At 42.4% G+C, this 20529-nt stretch overlaps 1 protein-coding gene across 1 annotated transcript in view; it reads left to right on the top strand.

Moving 5' to 3' along the window:
• LRP1B (LDL receptor related protein 1B) overlaps positions 1–20529 on the top strand; it is a 3516099-nt gene that overhangs the window by 1881240 nt on the left and 1614330 nt on the right. Inside the window, 2 exon segments of the mRNA XM_029607894.1 lie at positions 4451–4531; positions 6542–6709. Of these exon segments, the coding sequence (XP_029463754.1) occupies positions 4451–4531; positions 6542–6709 (249 nt within the window).

The raw sequence follows: 20529 nt of genomic DNA, 5'->3' as shown, positions 1-20529 counted from the left end.
TCCCCTCAAGCTCTTTCTGCAGCATCACTCTCCTCTTCAGAACTCCTGTAATTTAACCTTAATGCGGGGCCTGCAATTCAGCACTCACAGGCCTTGAAGGGGCCATGTCCCTTCTTCCACATGAGCTTTCTGTTACCGTGAAAAGAGACAATAGAGAGGGGATATGATTGAGGTATATAAAATCATGAGTGGGGTGGAATAGATAAATAGGGAACGGTCATTTTACCCTTTCAAACAACGAAAGGCCTGGGTGTAGCCTGTATAGAATGTAATTATTACAGAATGTAATAATTTATAAAAAAAAAAAGAAAACAGGCTGGACAGACTGGATGGACCATTTTGGTGTTTATCTAGCATAATTTACTATGTTACTATCGATAGGAGACACACAATGAAACTAGTAACCGGCAGATTTAAAACAAATTGTAGGATTCATTTTTTTCACTTAGAGCACAATCAAACTATGGAATCTTTGGCCAGACAGCATGATCAAGGCAACTAACTGTTAAGGTGTGCACCCTTCAGGCCCTATTAGGAGCACGGAGGCGCAGTCCCATCTCAAGGGAGGATGTGAGTCCTTGGATCACAGTGTGGCTCAGGAAGGAGCCCCAAGACACTCCGCGAGAGGTGAGCAGGTATGAGCATGGGTGGAGCAGGAGCAAGACTGGACTGAAGACAACTGAAACAGGAACAAGGCAGGCTCAGCCCTCCCCTGGACCTACACTCACCAATGAGACCCAGCAACGCAATGCTGGTCTCGAGAGTAGCCTTCCGACCACTCAATAGCCCTTCCAGACCCGCCGCTTGGGAACAACGAGTCCGTGAGGCCAGACGGAGGCTGAGGGCAGGAACAAGAAGACTCAGATGAAGACTCAGTATACTCGGAGGGTTCAAATGTAGACTTGGATAAGGAGACTCAGACAAAGACTTGGATACTCAGAAGACTCGGACAAGGATTCAGGTTGCTTGGAAGTTTCAGGCAAGGATTCAGGAGTCAGGTGAAAGTACTGGGTGAGAACTGCATCACAGCGTGCCTTACACAGCTGCCCATGGCTGGTCGCAGAACACGCTGAACGTGAAGCAGACTCTAGGCGAAGAAGTAGAACTTGAGACTGCAACATGATGAAGATTCAGTAGAGGCCTGCACCGGGGTGTGCCCTACACAGCTGCCTGTGGCTGGTCACGGACCATGCTGAAGCAGAGCAGGCTCTGGCAGAGTCTTAGGCATGAATGAAAGCAGGCACAAGGAACTCCGAAGACCAAGACAGGATTCAAGACTCAGAATTCAAGACTCAGGATTCTCAGAAGCAAGGCATTAAAAACAGGAATCTTCCAGAGGCTTGTGCTGCAGATGAGAAGAAGGACTTATACCACAAGGTGCCCTACACAGCCCCCCCTCCCCGATGGGCTAGTCACGGACCATGATGGTGGCATGCCAGGAGAGGTAGACAGACGAGGGACCTGGGAACTGGACGAAGAGCTGAAGATGAGACAGACTGAGTCAGAACAGGAACATCAGACATCAGGAATATGGAGCTTGGCACCTCAGGACATGGGACATCAGGAGAACTGGACATCTGGAACATCAGAAACAGGAGACAGGTGACAAGGGAGCTCTGACAAGGGACGAGACCAGGAACATCAAGGAGACGAAGTTCAGGAACATGAAGAACACGGAACAAAGATCCATCAAGGCACAGGAAGACCACGGAGGACCTGGATCCAAAGAAGACCACAGATGCTGTGAAGACCGGATCCAAAGGCACTGAGGAACAGAAGCAGGACCCTTTTATAGGGCTGATCCAGGAACAGGATGATGATGTCATCCAGTGGAGCCCTGGCCTTTTCCCGTTGCTGGCCCTTTAAATATTGAAGAGAGGCATGCGCCCACACCTATGGGAAGCTGGGAGCAGGACCAAGGACAGCAGCATGCAGGCTACATGGAAGGCCCGATGAGAGGTGGCTCCTTGTCACAAGGAAGATGGACACAGGCAGAGGCAGAGGCGGCTTTCCTGCCACTCAGACAGAGGACCCCAGCGGCAGCACCAGCCACGATGGAGCAGGAACGGCAGCGGGCAGCTCCAGGACAGCGGAGGCACCCGGAAACCTGCGAGCATGGCCTGCTGTGAGGGACGGCGTTGGCCTGCGCAGAAGGTAGGGGACTGCCCGTGGCTGTTGTGGGCAGGATCGTAACACTAACATAGTGGGGCTCAAAAGAGGATTGGACAAGTTCCTGAAAGAAAAGTCCAAAAACTGTTACTAGCAAGGTAAAACTATTCATTATCCCTGGGAGTGAAATAGATCAACTCTTGGAATTTACTTGTGACCTGGAATGAGCACTATTGGAGAAAGGATGCTGGGGTCAATGTACCTATGTCTGACCCAGCATAGCACATCTTATATTCATGGAAACCCATGCAAGGGATGGGGCACTACAAGGCCTTAGAGGAACAACTCACATGTCTCACAGTGAGGCTCTTACATAAGTTTTGAAGAGGAAAGTGCTACTTTAGCAGGCCTGAATGGTGGTATGGAAGTGGTGGTATCACCTCAGTGCCTATAAAAATGTGACGGAAGAGGCAGCTGATACATCGCCTATGCCTAAATTGGAGCCTCATTCTTCTAAGCCACCTTCAGTCTCCCACTCTCCTTCCACATCAGGTCTGGCTCGACCCCACTTTCCATCCCACAATGACTTGAGGAGTTAGAAAGCACCAATATAAGGGGTGTATATAAGTCTACTTTGAAGAGTGGTGTAACTTATGCACATATTTGCCAGCTAACACTTGCAAGCAATTAGTGAGGACTGAATTAGCTCCACTTGTCCGTATCACTAACATTTGTAAGGTAAACAGCACAACACATATAGGCCACCTTGTAGACCTTGATCTGTAGTCATCAGCAAACACTTTATTTTTTTACTAGCTGAAATCTGTGGAAATTCTCTGGAGGCCCCTATGAATTACCTTTCCTCCCTCCCTATCCTCAGCTGAGCCAGCTCTCCTATACTGAACTCCAATAAAGCCTACTCAACCCAATCACAGCCATCCCCACATAGCTCCAGGAGCAGTACATTCTGCAGTCCCAACCTCAGCCTGAGCCCTGGTTATACTTCCCAGATCCAGTTCAAGCTGTTGCACAGGCATCCATGAAAATTCCACAGAGGTTCCTATTGTTCCCCCCGACCTTCAGCCCCAGCATAGCAACCCTCACCCCCCAGCAGCCACAGCAAAGCCTGCAATCTCCTAGCCCAATCACAGATATGTTTTAGGCCTAGCCCCTTCCCCAGTCCCAGCACAGCCTGCTATCCCCAGGCTGAGCCTGTCCCCCACAGCCCGAGCCCCAGCCACTCTAGCCTATAGATATTGGTCTCGTTCTCTGAGGGCTAGGAACTCGTTTCATCGAGTGTGCTCATAAAACCACTCACCTACAGGTAGATAATTCATACATGTGACACTCAGTATAAAAGACTGGATATCTCCCCTCTCACTACTGGACTACTGTCTGCATTTTAATTTTGTTCAGGTGTTAGCAATCTACAATTTCTAAAGGAATAGGAATATTCCACCTAATCAAAAGTACTATTATTCAGTTGGTTTATTTTATATTTGTTTGATAGAGATCCTCCAGAGACTACAATTAATCTACTTATAACTACTTGGTTACCTTATTGTTTTAAGATAATTCCCTTTTGTATCAAATAAATAAATCTATTGTTGAAATGTATAGAATGTGGTGTTTGGCATATGCCTTTTAATCCTCTGCTGCTAGAAAGAAAGGGATGTTCAAGCTTGGCTATGTGCATTGAAGCCTAGGTGGCTTACAGTGTCCTCTAGAGTCCTTTGCTAGAGCTGCTGGGAGAAGTATGCAAATGAGTCTTCTAGTCCTATATTGCTAGAAAGTATACAAGAACTATGATATCTCAAACCTAGATGTCATGTAGTGTCCTCTGCTGAGAGGAATATGTAAATGAGCCTTCAGGTCCTCTGCTGTTAGAGCATACTGACTGTGAAAGCTGAGCCATAGATGGTTTGCAGTATCCTCTGGAATTATCTGGTAGGGCTGTAGGGAAAGTATGCAAATTAGCCTTCTAGTTCTCTGCTGCTGGAAGCGGTGTTAGAGCTGTGAAAACTGAAATGTAAACAACTTGCAGTGTCCTTGGGAATCCTTTGCTGGGGCTGTTGGGAAAAGTATGGAGATGAGTCTTCCAGTCCTTTGCTGCAGACAGACAGAGACATCACTTTCTCCTAAGTGCACTATATATAGTTGCTTTAACTTGTCCTTGGGTCCAATTAACCCTCACTTCTATAGGATGTTTGAACATGAACATTTTTTTGCTTCAGTTAACATAAATATGTTTTGAGATGTGGGTGATAACAAAAGAAGCATAAATTAGATCTCCCATTATCATTAACATGTTTTATGTTGGACATTTTCACATCTTTTACAGAATTCCCAACTTGTGAGTCTCTAACGCAATTTGTATGCAAAAATGGAAGATGCATAAGTAGAAAATGGCACTGTGATTCAGGCAAGTATCACATATTTAACAATCAGAATAGATTCTTTTGAGCGGTTTGGAGGATAACCAAAGGAATAACTTGTGTGTTAATCTGAGTGTTCCATACCTGCTATCAATAGTCTATTTTTCTAATAGGGGATCTTGGGATTTAAACTTTCAATGTTCTTGCTTCAAACCAAGGACTCTATCATTAATTAAGCACAAATTTCTGTAGTGAGATAATAGAAGAATGCTATCTTACTTAGCCAAGGTGCTCATATGCATTACCTTATTACTTCATCCTGTCACACACCATTCTACTCAATAAGGAAACAGCTTTTCTGATAACCCTCATTCTAAAATTGGATTCAGATTCCCACTACTACTGCCACATATGAAGGTTCCATATTGCAGAGCAACAGCCTATTTTACCATCAGGGGGTTTTGCGTGTTGAATATGCATACTTTTAGCTTCAAACTAAGGCCAGGATTCATCATTCCGTGCGGAATGATGAAGCCTGCACTAAAGGAGGTGGGGGGGGGCGAAGGAGGGGGCGGGCGGGCGATAGCCCGCAGCCAGTCACACCACGGCGGTGTGATTTTGCCGGCTATTGCAGGCATAGCGCCACCAAAAAAAGTGTTGCTATTCCCCATGCCTCTGCCGGTGATAATGTTCAAAACATTATCGCCGGCAGCAGTGCCGCCACCGACTCCTCCCTAACTCCACCCCGACTCCTCCCGCCCCCTAATTTTAATGTTACCGCCATGAAAAGGCCCTTTTTGCGTGCAATAAGGGCCTTTTCTCGTGCAATAAGTGCTTAGAAAATTACCCCTAAGGACTCTATCACTGATTTAAAGAAGCAGCTTCCTTAGCTGAGCTAGTAGAAGAATTGTATCTTCTTTAGATGAGTTAGTCATATCTATCCCATTATTATTCCACTAAATAACATTTATCCTCAGTCTAACCTAGGATCAAAATGAGAAATATACTCATTATTATACTTAAGTGTTTCTTCTGTAATATCTATGGAATTACTTTTTCAATACAGAGCTTAGATAATTCATATAAATGATTACAAATTCACTATGTGAAATGTTGAATCAATATGTGCAACTGGAGTATTCTTGATGCATAATATGTCTATGCTAAATATTACTGAACAGACATTTATCATTTCACATTAGGGCCTTAATGCTAGTGTTAAGACCCTAATGCTGTACTGACCAAAAAGGTTTTTATTACTAATGGGGGGAGGAGAGAGAGACGGAACCTCTATAAAGGGCAGCATGTAAGTTTACTATTTATGGTACTGTAAGAGGAGGCACTTTTAACTCAGTTTGAGGTTTTGTGGTTAGGTAGGTTTTGGGGGGCAGTTTTACATACACAGTCAGAGGTATGAACAGCAAAGTTGACATCAATGAAGATTTTCTGTCATTTAGAGTGATGAATGATAAGAGGATGTGATTTGTACAATATACTCTCTACCTAGCTTGATTGCAGCTATGTAGAGAGTGCATCAAGTTAGGTAGAGATTCTACCTAAAACCTACTAAACCTCACCCCAAGTTAAAAGTGCCCCTTCTTACAGTGGTATAAATAGTAAACTTATATGCCACTCTCTACAGAGGTTCTCTCTTTCTCTCTCTTTCTTTTATCACAGGCACTATTTCCACTATATTTATAGCATTTTGCTGAATCTAGGTCATAGATGGGTGAATCTTTTTCAAAGGTTCACTACCTGAACCAATAAGTCTCTAAAAACTCTGCAAGTTCATCCAAATGGTTCAACAAAATAATTTTAAAGCAACAATTGTATCTGTGCAAAAATGTATGTTAGATCTGCAGAAAATCCATAAAGGTTCTGAATAAATCTTTGGAAAATGATAGCAATTAGCTAATTCTGATCAATTAGACTAACCTAATTGTGATTTTCTTCGTCACAGTAAGGAATATATGAAAACATCATATTTTAGACCTGCATTGATGTCCAGGCATGGCAAAGAGAAAATCTAAACCTACTGTGATTGTGCATTTTTACAGATAATGATTGTGGTGATGGCAGTGATGAACTGGGTTGTTCTCACTCTTGTACTTACAATCAGTTCAAATGTTCCAGTGGTAGATGTATACCAAGGCACTGGGTATGTGATGGTGATAATGACTGTGGAGACTTCAGCGACGAAACTCACTCTAATTGTACTAAAACAGGTTGGTATTGATAATTTTCATAACAACAAATTTGTAAGGCAAGCTTACTGCTTAAAAGTAAAAAAAAAAAAAAATCAACTGTATAAATGAAATTTAATACATGTTGGGTAATATAAAAAAAAGTGTTTTATATGTTGAAGTGGGCTTTTACAAAATTGCCTAACTGATATGGAGGTAAGCTTAGATGCAAATGTAATGTTCATGTATTACGACTGAATAGAGGCATTTCTGGGAGTGGGGTTTGTAAAATTTAGATATATGTATATAAATGTTAAGAAAAAGGTTTTGTGCTTCACATAGTAGGAGCAACTAATGCAAGATAGATTTGGTGGGATAATATTCAAAGAGGACTAATGCAAGTAAGTCTACTATGAAAATTTTTGTAATGTATGCATATATTTGCAGCGTACGTTATTCAGTATGCTTGACAATTACCCTTCTTGGGTGTAATTATGTAACTGCTTGCATTTGTTTGCAAGTGGCTTTTATCCATGGTTGTACACTAATTTTCAAAGTGAAATAAGTCAACTTTGAAAATTACCTGGGAAAACGTATCACACACATTGACACCTGCTAATTTGTTCATGCAGATTTCCTGAGAAAAATGCCAACATACCTTTGAAAATTCAAAAGTATGCAAGTAAATGCCAACCCATTCCTTAACCCTGCCCCCTGGAAATGCCTGTTTCCACTGTGGGCGACGTTACATCTGCAGTGGCATTATGAGCATAAGTTTACTCACGCACATAGCTGGCAATTTTTTTTAAACAGCCTATTTCCATGGATAAAGCACTGTTTCATATGTGCAATTAGCACTAATTTAATTATAGTATTTGTTGAATAGTTACACTTTAGTAGGTCAACAGGTGAACCATAGTGCAGGTAAGAAAACTTGTGCACATTTCCATCATTAGTCATGCATGTCCATGATGCTACTTAAGGGGGAACAAACAAACATCAGTTTTACCTTGCTCTTTAACTTATGAGGAGTCTGCACTGAAATTATTATAGTGATTTGAAACATATTGTACAGATGTATTTGATGCATCCAGTAATTGGCCATGGAAGACAGCTTTCCTTTATTGCCTTTGTAACGTTAAATACTAATTTCACTGTATAATAAATCTCGAGAATGGCTTTATGGCAATACATTTGATTCTGATACACAAGCTTCATCTGAGTGCTCCTGAATAATGGTTATCTGTTTAATTGTACAGTAGCTATCATGCAATACAAGTACAAAAATACATAGTATAAACTATTTTTGAAGTCAGTGCTGGAAGGATAATAATTATTTTTTGAACTGCTTAGTGAAATTATCTTGTAATCATTAAAATTTTAAAACTGTGTAGGCATATAGTGTGGCATGTTTTATTAGACCTATGGAATTCAGTAATTCTACCTACAGAGTCAATGACAAGTAAAATGTACTTTACCATCCAGACACTTAAAAGTGAAGAATAAAAATCCATCTACTGTAGCAACTGTAATACTTGTAGAAAAAGGCTTTAAATTATATATAATAAAATCCTGATCTTTTTTTCTTCTCTTTATGCCATTTTTGATGGTGTTATGACGGCATAGTACCAAATATATGCCATTATAAATGGGATCAACAAAATTATTATTTTAGGTTATGCAACATCTGACTAATGCAAATTTTGAATTTGACTTATTAATTAAAAATCTTTTGAAAATTAACAAGGAAACTTAATGTGAAATATTTCCTGAAAACTAAAGGTGACACAGTTATATAGTTAAGGTATCACCTTTATATACGGATGTGCATGTGTACTGTAAATCAAGCCCAGATTGTTTATGGATCTGGTTTATTTTATCATTTGCTGAATTTATTCAGTTCTATTTATTTATTTATCTAACTCTGCCTATTTATTTATTTATTTATTTATTTGTTTGTTTGTTTACTTATTTATGTGCACATTGTTTTAACTCTCAAATTTATTTTATTTTATTTAAAAATTCTTCTATACCGTCGTTAAGTTAGGCAATCATCACAACGGTTTACAGCAAGGCACGATAATAAAAGGAGTGGTGTATAGATTACAATTTAATCATGTGCCATCATAATACAGTAACATTTTAATACAATAAACTATGTGTGTAAGTTAAGCTTGTATATTGGGACTAAATTAGGCGGTTTGTATTTAACCTTATTATGCATTTGTATGTTAGATTTAACAACTTCAATATTGGTGCGTCCTTGTTAATCAGCTGTTTTTCTCCTTCTCCAAAATGATAGTGTAGTGTACAATATAACTGTAAGGATAGTGTACCCATGTGCTGCGGCGTGATTGATGTAGCCTAGTAGGCAAATCTACTAGGCCCACACCAGCAGCTGGTGAATGTGCCCTGGATTGGGGTTAGACTGGAGCTTTATGTATTCCATCCCGTTCCCCATGGATTAAGCATTTGGGTTGAAAGGGTCAGCAGGACTTAGGTGAGGATCCCACATGGTGTATAGAGAGAGAGTGTCCATTTACAACATGGATGAACAATGGACATGTTTTAAAACCCGTCCTTAATTTAGGCATGCATTAACAATAATTGCTAATTGTTTAGCTTGACCTATTTCAGGATTTCTAATTTAATTGGCATTAGGTCCAAGTACAAAGTTAATGAATTCATAGTTGCTATAACTTTATTAATCTGTAGTTTCTTTAAATATGGTAAATTTACTAGTAGTGACTAATTGACTAGGAGTGGCACTCCCATCATCATCATCAACAGTTATTTCAGTAATATCTAGAACTACAGAGCTTAGATCATCCTGAATTTGTTGGATTTTATTATCAAAGGGAGATACCAAAAACTGAGCCTTTAAGATTCCACCACACTATGTTGAATCATCATTCCTATCTGCAAATTTCATAATTGTTTGAAATAATTTTCTTGATCTGTCAGACTTCTCCTTATCTGGCTAGAATTTAGCCAGATATGTTGAGGACATTCCTGAGATAGGCAGTAGGCATTCAGGGTGAAGTAGGGTAGCCGGTTTATCTAACTGGATAACTCTGACCATGCTTCAGGCAGGTCTTAAATTAGCCAGATATACCTATCTGGCTAAATTTTAAGATAGCTGGGTATATTTAGCATTGTGGCAGCACCACTGAATATCCCAGTTAAGCTAGCCAGATAGGTATATCCAATTAACTTGTTTAGCCTCTCAGTGGCTGAATATGGACCCCACTATCTTTTACTAGGTCACATTTTCCCAGTACACAGACTACTTTAACACTGGCAAACAAATACAAACCTTAAAACTAGCAGACAATATAAGCCAGTAATAGTTTAACTGTTGTGCTTGGGGGTGGACCCTTGTCCTGGAGCAGTAAAGAACAACTCCCTGGTAGGGACCAGGAAGCACCTGCCCCCTGGGGGCAGAGCACTGGAGAAGACAGAGGCTGGGATGAGCTTCACCACTGGAAGCCCGAGTTCCCCTGGGAGGAGCCCGTAGGGACCCGGGCCACTTGGTCTAAGGTGGGCCTCGCAGGGTCTCCTGGAGAGATGGAAGTCTGGTGTGCCCACAGACAGGAGAGAAGCGCGGTCAGGTTCAAGACTGGAGGTCAGATGGAACAAGGAGGACCAGAACAGCGTGAGTGATGACAAGGCTAGGAACAGAGCTAGAATCTGGAGACATGGTCAAGCAGGCAGAGGTCAGAATCTGGGAGTCAGTCCGAGGAGTGGTCAACAAAGCAGGGTCAGGTTCCGGAAGTCAGACGAGGTCACAGGCTGAAATCCTCTGCAGCAATCAAAAAAGGAAACAGAATGCTAGGATTATTAGGAAAGGAATGGAGAATAAAACAGAGAATATCATAATGGTGTGACCTCATCTTGAGTTTTGTCTGCAGTTCTGATTAACACATCTCAAAAATGATAAAGCAGAATTAGAAAAGGTACAGAGAAGGGCAACCAAAATGATAAAGGAGATGGAACAATTCTCCTATGAAGAAAGGCGGAAGAGATTAGGACTCTTCAGCTTGGAGAAGAGACGGCTGAGGGGAGATATGATAGAGGTTTATAAAATAATGACTGGAATGGAATGAATAAACATTAATCAGTTGTTTATCCTTTCAAAAAGTTCAAAGACCTAGGGACACACAATGAAGATACTGGGTAATACATTTAAAACTAATAAGAGAAAACAATTTTTTTTACCTGATACATAATTAAGCTCTGGAATTCAATGCATGAGATGTAATGAAAGCCATTAATATCGCTGCGTTTGAAAAAGGTTTGGACAAGTTCCTGGAGGAAAAGTCCATTAACCATTATTAAGGTAGAGTTGCAGAAATCCACTGCATATTCTTGGGATAATAAGCAGCTGGAAGTCTGTCGACCACTTGAGATCCTTCCAGGTATTTGTGAGCTGGATTGGCCACTGATGGAAACAGGATACTGAGCTTGATGGCCCAGTATGACAAGTCTTATGTTCTTATGTTCTGGGAGAGCTCCTGTGCCCCTGGCAAATTCATGCCCTTTTCTTGTGCCCCCACCGTTAGTAGAAGTAGCTGTGTACACTGTGGTCCCATGGATGGGGGCAGAAGCAGGGAAGGTTTAGGGTTCTGATTTTGCAGGAGCTGCTCTGCCCCTGCTTCAGCTCCTTCCAGGAGGGATGGTTCCTCTGCCACATGGTAAAGCTGACTCAGGGACCATGTTATGTTAGGCAGAAGTAGCTGGTGGTTATTTAGTGCAGCAGTTAGCACACCACTGGCCCCACATCAATCTGGTCTGGCTTTTTTTTTTTTTTTTTTTTTAAACATGCATGCTGAAACCATGCCAGTACTGAGACTGCTGCGGTGCTGACACTTGTGGCCAAACTGAGGTATCCTGCTTCCTCCCTCAACAGTGCACAAAGCTATTTGCCATCTCTGGGGCCATTGGAGATTCCTGCTTCTCCCCCCCCCCCCCCCCATGTTCAGCCTGCAAGCCCCATGATAGCACTGTCAATGTGTTCATCCTCCATCCAAGTCTATTTCTATTCTTTTAAAAACGTTAATCCAGCAAGAGGGAGGAGGAAGGTAGAGCAAGCGAAAAAGGGAGGGAGAGAGAGAGAGAGAGTGAGAGCTAGGTCTTGAACTCCCCTCTTTCAAACTAGGATCCCACCTGGGAACCCTGTCCATGGAGGGATATCTACAGTCCCCAAAGGCATTTGGGATTCACCTTGGGGTGTCTACCACTCCAAGAGACAAGGTCTACCAGGGAAATTAGCCCTGAGCTGTTGACCCAGGAGCAAGATTTGCTCTACCAGGCTGAGGATGCACCATGGATCTAGGAGATGTAAGGGTTTTTTTTTTTTTGTTTTTTTAAGTAGGACCTCTGTTGTCACTACTGCTGGAGTCAGAGACTTCTGGAAACTGCCTAAGTCCATAACCCACTTATGGTCAGCAGTGAGGTCACAAGGGATAAAAAGTTAATGCCTCTATCTTCTGCATCTTTGAAACAAGATATTCCCACTAGTTCAGACTGGTCTAGCAGGAACAAAAGGAAACATTATATTAGATAAGACACATGGTGCTATTTCTGTACAGAGTGATGCAGGCAGTATTTAAAATGTGACTGCTGTCATCCCCTGGTAGAAATAGTAGTTCTGACTCTCTAAAAGAGTCTTTTTGTATAGGATACAGGTGGTTAAATAAATTTTTGTTTTATCTGATACAGTAAAGAAGAAGATTCATTCCAGCTGCCCTTCATAGCATGACTCATGGATAGGAGTAGAGTTAGTAAACACTTGGATTGAGAACAATGGTGAATAAACATCTTAATAGTTTTTTCCTTTATGAATTAAAAGAAGCTTTTAAAAGTTGGTTGGGTTTTTTTGTAATGAAGGTTAATGGACAATGGAGCTCACACGATTTTTCAGGGATGTCATAATTCTGTGGTGTTATTCTTACTATGGTTTTCAATATTTATGAGTGACATATATATAAAAAAAAAGTGTGCACTATTTTTGATTATGTAGCCTACTTTTATAACGCTTTCTATAATTTATCTATTATTGTTCAGTGATTGTCATTTCAGTTTTGAGAGCAATGGATTCAAAAGAGGTTAAGGCTTAATTATGCTTGCAACCAATGTTCCCTCTAAGAATTGGGTTGCTGTGTGCAGAACTTTTTTGTTTCATTACCCTGTGAGCACTACTTTTTTTGATGTAAAATCCTACCAACTTTATGCTTACAATAACCTGGTCCTTAGGGGCAACAATGGAGCAGCATGCACACAAACTTCTCACATACATATACACTAACATACTTGTCTATTCACTCTCATACTCTTTCACATGCATACATATTCTCACAAACACACACACTCTCTCTCATTCCTCTCATTCAGTCCTCAGGCTTTCATGCACATGCACACTCACTCAATTCTCCTCTTCCACACACATACACACACACACACACACACACACACACACACACACACACACTCTCTCATCTCAGTAACTGCAAACCTTTCACTGCCAATCACTTTAAGAAGTAACACAAACCCCTCAGGACTCAAGCAGCAGCCTTATCTATGATATGGCAGCAATGCAAACATTATAACCATGCCCTACAACACTAATACACCACCTACTGGGGTTAACAGAAAAAAGCCCTACAGAAAAACCACATGCCAGTAGAAATACTGCACCTCAGTCACACATGCAAAATACAGATATATTCTTACCTAATACAGAATAAGGGTCTACAAATCAGAAACAGAAACATGCAGTCAAAATTAAAATGGAAAGCCTGAGAAACCAGACTTTGAACAGTAGAATATTGAAGAAAGAACAAAATACAAATAAGTAGTGCACATTCCTAAAGATAAAATATCCTAATCACTTAAAATTCAAAATTCTTTTTTTTTTTTTTACCTTTGTTGTTTGATCTTATTTTTCTAATCAGTTGGTCCCAGGCTTCTTTTTTCCATTTTCCCTTTCTCAGTCTTTTACCAATTCCTTTTATAGGGTCTCTTTTTTTTCTGTTTTTCTTTCTCGACCTGTCTTCTTCTGTTCCTCCCTCCATCCACAATCACACACTGGCAGTCACGTATACAGGCTCTCATCAATCCACACACAAACACACACACACAGTCACCACACACAAAAGTAGTCACCACGCCACCACCCATGCTCTGACCCAGTCACACACATTCAAGGCCAGGGACATATCTTCAGCAGCCAGCGGGAGGGGGTCCACTTGCAGCCATTGCATCCTTTTCCTCTTTCCGGCCCCCAGCAGCATGGTGTCTGCTGGCAGCCTCCACTTTTTCTTCCTCTTTTCAGCCACCAGTGGGATGGGGGCCACTGGCGGCCAGTGCGTTCTCTGTCTTCAGATGCGATGACCTGCTGAGCTGTGGGGTAGGCAGAAGCAGGAGTTGCATTAATCCTAATGTCATCTCCTGCTGCCGCAGGGCTGATCTTTGCAGTATGAGCTGCAAGATTGACCCCGAGGCAGCAGGAGATGATGTTTGGATGAACACGACTCCTGCTACCGAGGATGGGGTGCAGGGAGGTGCGATGTCACTGATTGGATCGGGCAAGTGGGCTTTGGTTTACCCCTAACCATTCCAATCCCTGCATGGGGGGTAAAAGCTGTGTGCAGCCAAGATAAGTTTTGCGCAGAAGAGCATGCGCACAGCTTAGAGGGGATTTTTAACGTTATCTTTAGAGGATTGCTTATGAGCCAATATGATGAATTGTTCTAAATGGCATAGCCTCTTTTATAAATATTTTTATCCTCCTGTTATGTAGATGAAAACAAAAGAACATTGCTATATAATTGCACTTTCTTCTTTAATGTTGCTAAGTAAAATGTTTTGTTTGATTTGCTTTCCAATCATTATTTTCTTATATGTATTAGATATATCATTTAATTGCAGACATTTAATTTTATAACAGTTGTCGCAAAGTGGTGAATTAACACAATAGGGGCAGACCGGATGGGTCAATTAGTCTATATTTTCAGCTACCATGTTATTTATGAAAATTATTTTTTTCACCTTTATAGTATGTGTTTAAGTATTGTACAGCATATTATTTCATTATCTATTAATCTAAGTTACTACATTACTAACTGTATTTAAACTTGTGTTCCATCCACAAGTGTCAGAATAAAAATATTCAAAGCTTAGAAAATTTAAATGATCAATAGGTCATATTATGCCTGAGTTCATTGTAAACCAGCATGATGTGCTTCACGAATGTCAGTAAATAAAAGTTAATAAATAAATAAATATACAGCTTTTTAAAATGTGAAGCTATCTTTTTAAAGAAAAACCCATTGTAGAACCCATCAATTATCTTAAAATAAAAATACAAGCTATGGATATAAATATTTTAAAATATTCATCCACTTATATACAGTATATAAAATAGTTAATTGATCACATGATATTTTATATATCTGTACTGACCTCTGATGATAGCACAGAGCAGTATGGCTGGCAAGGAACCAGGCCCTGCCAGCTGAAGATCATTGGTAACACTGAAAGCCCAAGCTCCGTCAGCAGAGGACATGGTACCAGAAGGCAGGAGGAATAAGACCGGTAGGGATATTAGATCCCACCAATCATCAGAGTGCAGCAGCCATTGGGACGGAGATGGGGGCTAGAAGGGAAGGGAATAGGGGGTTTAGGATTAAGAGGTGGCATAATAGAGAGGAATGACAATGGGAAGCACAAAGGACAAAGAGTATACCCATACACACGCACCCTCATCTTGCCCCTTTATCACTCACCCCATTCATACACACACCCCCACCACTCATTGCAACCACTGATATGCACATGCATTTTTACCTCCTGCACATACCCCAACTCTCCCTCTCACAGATGACACCTGTTAATGCAATCCCATTACCCTGCTGGGGGTTGTATAGGAGTTGAGGGTGTCTATACTGGGGTGGAAGGTTCACATGGGGAGGGGGATTCTAAGGGGAGAGGGAGGAGGAAGGAAGTGACTGGGAGATTGACTTTACAACTTGGCATTTATTTGTCCTTTCATTTTATAAAAAGCTTTCCTACCAGTTTATAGAAAACAGAGATAGTTGTTGGATATTTACCCCTAGCATTGGATGTCTGCAGTCCTTTTAAGGATACTTGATGTTGCAGTAGGTTTGAAGCTGTAAAAAAGCAACCTTTTTTGTTTTTAGCTCTCAGAAAACCACTGGGCAGACTCAGCTGGGAGGAAGTGGTCAGAAAATGAGGCTATCAGCTGTCTAGGGCATAATTATGGAAGCCATGTTATACCGTCTACTACTTTATACTACTGTGATAAAGGTTACTGGCTATACAGGCAGCTATGTGGTAGACCTAGTACAGCCCTTAAATAGATCTGGTGGGAAACAAAAAAGACAGATTTTGATAGCATACCACCAACAAGTTACAGATGGAAAAACAGAAAAATCTTGCTTTGAGTGGCAGGAAACTAATACTCAGTGGTGCTACCGGGTATGCAGTTGCATGGGATGGAATACCCAGAAGGGCAGCAGCAGCACAGCAGAAGAAGAAAGGGAGAGGACTATCTGCTATAAAAGACAGAAAGAATCCCGGCTGCCAAAATGAGGATATATTTTACCTCTTAAGCCAGTGGCAAGCCAGATTTCTTTCAAGGTGTGTGCATATGCGACTGTGCATTCAACAATTCAGAACTTGCATGACCCAACTCAGGAGGAGAAGGATAAGTGGGATCCTATTCTGCCATGCTTCCTGCCTTTTGTGTGTGGGCACTGCAATATTTAAAACTGGTGGGGCTTGCATTTCCTCTATGAGATCAGCATAGAGGAAGTGCAAACCCAATGAGTTCTGAATATGATACAGGATCAGCAGATGGGAGGAGTGGCAGAAAACCAACCCCCTTCTGCTGACAACTGATCCTTTCCCTTCCAGTGCTGTGCTATTCACCATTGCTGGTCCAGTCCTGGCACAAGAGAGAGAAAAAGAAGCTCCAGTGAGCAGCCTGTAGAGCTCATCCTGCCAGCAGCTGAAGAAAGAAAGGAATGAACATGCGAGGGCCCTCAGCTGTGTGCGAAAGTATGTGTATGTGAGAGAGAGAGACAAAGGAAGAAAGCATGCATGTGTGTGTTTGATTGAGAGAAAGCATGTATATGTGTGTGTGTGTGTGTGAGTGAGAGAGAAAATTCACATGCATATGTATGTTTGAGAGAAAGCATGTATGTGCGTGTTTGAGAGAAAGCATATGTGTGTGTGTGTGTGAGAGAGAGAGAGAAAGAAAGAATTCACAAGTTTGTGTATGTAAGAAGAGAAATTATGTGCTGCCCTCCATCTCTTTAAGTAATCCAAGCCAAACTTAGGGTGTTTGGACATGTAAAGCACTCAGACTTGGAGAGCAAGTGATTTTTTTTCCTTAGTAGTTTTGACACTGATACATTATCATATTCCCTGTTTTATTCTCGGTTCCTTTTCTAATAATCATTAGAATTCTGTTTGCCTTCTTGGCTGCTGCTGCTGCTGCATACTGGGCAGCAGATTTCACTATATTTTTAATGATGAACACCTAGATCCTTTTCCTGAATTGTGACTCCTAGTGTGCAACCTTCCATTATGAAGCTGTAATTTGGGTTACTCTTCCCTAAGGGGTAGATTTTTAAAAAAAGCGCGTTCGCGTACTAAAGTACGCTGGATCAGCGCGCGCAAGGCTGCCGATTTTGGGCAGCTGGCACGCGCCGAGCCGCGCAGCCTGTCTCCGTTCCCTCTGAGGCCGCTCCGAAATCGGAGCGGCCTCGGAGGGAACTCTCTTTCGCCCTCCCCTCACCTTCCCCTCCCTTCCTCTACCTAACCCACCCCCCCGGCCCTAACTAAACCCCCCTTACCTTTGTCCGTAGATTTACGCCTGCGAGAAGCAGACGTAAATCTACGCGCGCCAGCGGAGTGCTGGCGCGCCGTGCTCCGACCCGGGGGCTGGTCCGAAGGCCTGGACCACGCCCCCGGGCCGGCGCCACGCCCCCGGTCCCGCCCCCGAAACGCTGCACCCCGCCCCTGAAACGCTGTGCCCCGCCCCTGAAACGCCGCGTCATCGGGTCCCGCCCACGACACTCCCCCAACACACCCCCTTCCGAAAACCCCAGGACCTACGCGCGTCCCGGGGTTCTGAGCGCGCCGGCGGCCTATGGAAAATAGGCACGCCGGCGCACAAGGCCCTGCTCGCGTAAATCCGGGGCGCCATACAGCCGAATGCAACATATCTGCCCCCCCGATGAATATGAATCCCAAATGCAATGAATGGCATCCCTCTGCACTTCCCTAGTATTCACTGAGGAAGATGTAAGAGATATCCATGCCAAAAATTATATTCAAAAGCGATGATTCAGAGGAAATGAAACAAATCTCTATGAATCTTGAAGATTTTCTAGGGCAAATTGACAAACTAAAATCACCTGGACCAGATGGTATAAATCCCAGAATGCTGAAAAACTGAGAAATGAAATTTTGGACCTGCTATTGGAAATTTGTAAACTATCAATACATCATCTATGGTACCTGAATGGGAGCTCCTCAATGCCACAGTCACTACTATCTTATATCTCATACTCACCTTTCCTCTAGAGTATAGAGAACAAAGAATAGTGCAGATTTCTATTCATTTCCCCGCTAAAATTAAATTAAATACAACCCCCCACCCTCCTGACCCCCCCCAAGACTTACCAAAACTCCCTGGTGGGCCAGCGGGGGGTCCTGGAGCCTTCCCCTGCACTCACACCCTTGGTGCCGGTTTCAAAATGGCGCCGATAGCCTTTGACCTACTATGTCACAGGGGCTACCGGTGCCATTGGTCAGCCCCTGTTACATGGCCATCGGCGCCATCTTGTGCTCCTACCATGTGACAGGGGATGACCAAAGGCACCGGTAGTTCCTGTGACATAGTAGGTCAAAGGCTATCGGTGCCATTTTGAGTACTGGCATCCGTTGGCCGGAGTGCAAGAGGTCGTTCCCGGACCCCTGCTGGACTTTTGGCAAGTCTTGTGGGGGTCAGGAGGGTCCCCAAAGACTTGCCAAAAGTCCCTGGTGGTCCAGCAGGGGTCCGGGAGCAACCTCCTGCACTCAGACCATCGGCTGCCAGTAATCAAAATGGCACCGATAGCCTTTGCCCATATTATGTCACAGGGGCTACCGGTGTCATTGGTCAGCCCCTATCACATGGTAGGAGCACAAGATGGCGCCAATGGCCATGTGACAGGGGCTGACCAATGGCACCGGTAGCCTCTGTGACATAGTAGGTCAAAGGCTATTAAACTGTGTAAAAAAAAAATAATAATAATACAGATAAATTATTTCTTATATCATGCCTTCCCATAAATGTCTAGGTCATGTAACAAGTTAAGTATCAAAACAAATACATAAACATGTCATCATGAAAACAATGAATCAACAATGTTGAGAAAATTACAAGAAAACTTATCCTGCCAACATACAATAAAATAATTTAATTTAAAATCTGATGGTTACTACTTAACCTTAGAATGTGCCTATCACAACCCACTAAAATCACACTAAACACATGTCAAACTCAGAAGCTATTTGTATTGTAATTATATTTTACCATATTTCACAGTATTAGTACAACTTTTTATCCGTTGAGCAGGGCTAACTTGAGCATAACCTACTCTTTCTGATCAAGATCAATATTTCTGCTACTTTTCTAGACTCCATCTTATAAACATGAGATGATGTTTAATATTACTTCTCAAAAGCTGAATAAATATCCAAGTCTTTATCCCTGACTGACCATGGTCTGAATTTGCTTTGTTAAAATTGCTCTGTTCTACAGTTATGTTATATCTTAGCAATCCTTAAGAGTACTCTACAAGAAATGCGCGTGCCTGAGCACGTGCCCGGAGCCCACCTGTAACCGGGCACCACGTGTCGCCTCACCTGCAGATTGTTGCTCCTAGGAATTTGTCTGTCTCTCCTCCTCTTTCATGCAACTCAAAGCCTTCCAGGAAATGACATGGCTCCGTGCGGGGGTGGGGAGGTAGTGGGAAGGGAGCTCAGGCTGATGGCAGAGAGACAGCCACCCTTTTGATCGCATGACTTTTTCCCACCCTCCCACCCTGGCAGACATCCTTTGGGGCAGGTTTCTGTTATTGTTATGGGCTGATGGCAAATATATTCAAGTGCTCGAGACAGATTTTTGGTTTATGCCCTAGGAGTTTGCGAGTGTGGTAAGTAGCATACCAGAAGTTTGATATGCTGGTTAGTTGTCACTTGTGTACTGTACATATTACTGTATATGGTTTAGACAGCAGCACATGTTAGTTTAGTGACTATATTGTCACATCTGAAGGGGGGGGGGAAGGGGAGGGTTCCCAAGCCTTTGGAGGGTTTTAGACATGGTTCAGGGATTAATCACGGTAAGGACATTGCCAGACTGGTGATTTATGGCCAATGGGGCGTGTGTGACCTCCTTGCTTGGGGTACGGTGGGGGGAATGTCAGGATGCCTCCTTGCTTGATACACAGCAGACAGGGGAGCCAGAGAATAACCCAGTTGGCTATTGTGGGTTGGCTCAGGTACAAGTCCTGTTAAAGTGAAATATTTGTTAATAAAGCTGTGGCATTTACAATCCATTTAATCTCATGTCCTAATTGAATTATGTCTGTGCCTTATATGTTGTGTTGGATATAGGGGAGGGAAGCAGTTGGGATGACGATGGTGTTGGGGCTGCTAGAGTTAATGTATTTTCTTTAAAGAAATAAGAACAACCCATCAGTTGTTAAGCAGAGCTGTAGTTGTCACTGGGAGCATGCATTTGCAAAAGCTTTAATTAGAGCTTTGATACTGATGATATAGTGTAA

Source organism: Rhinatrema bivittatum, chromosome 6, assembly GCF_901001135.1.
Source record: "Rhinatrema bivittatum chromosome 6, aRhiBiv1.1, whole genome shotgun sequence".
Classification (NCBI taxonomy): Eukaryota; Metazoa; Chordata; class Amphibia; order Gymnophiona; family Rhinatrematidae; genus Rhinatrema; species Rhinatrema bivittatum.
This window is presented reverse-complemented; position numbering and strand designations above follow the sequence as displayed.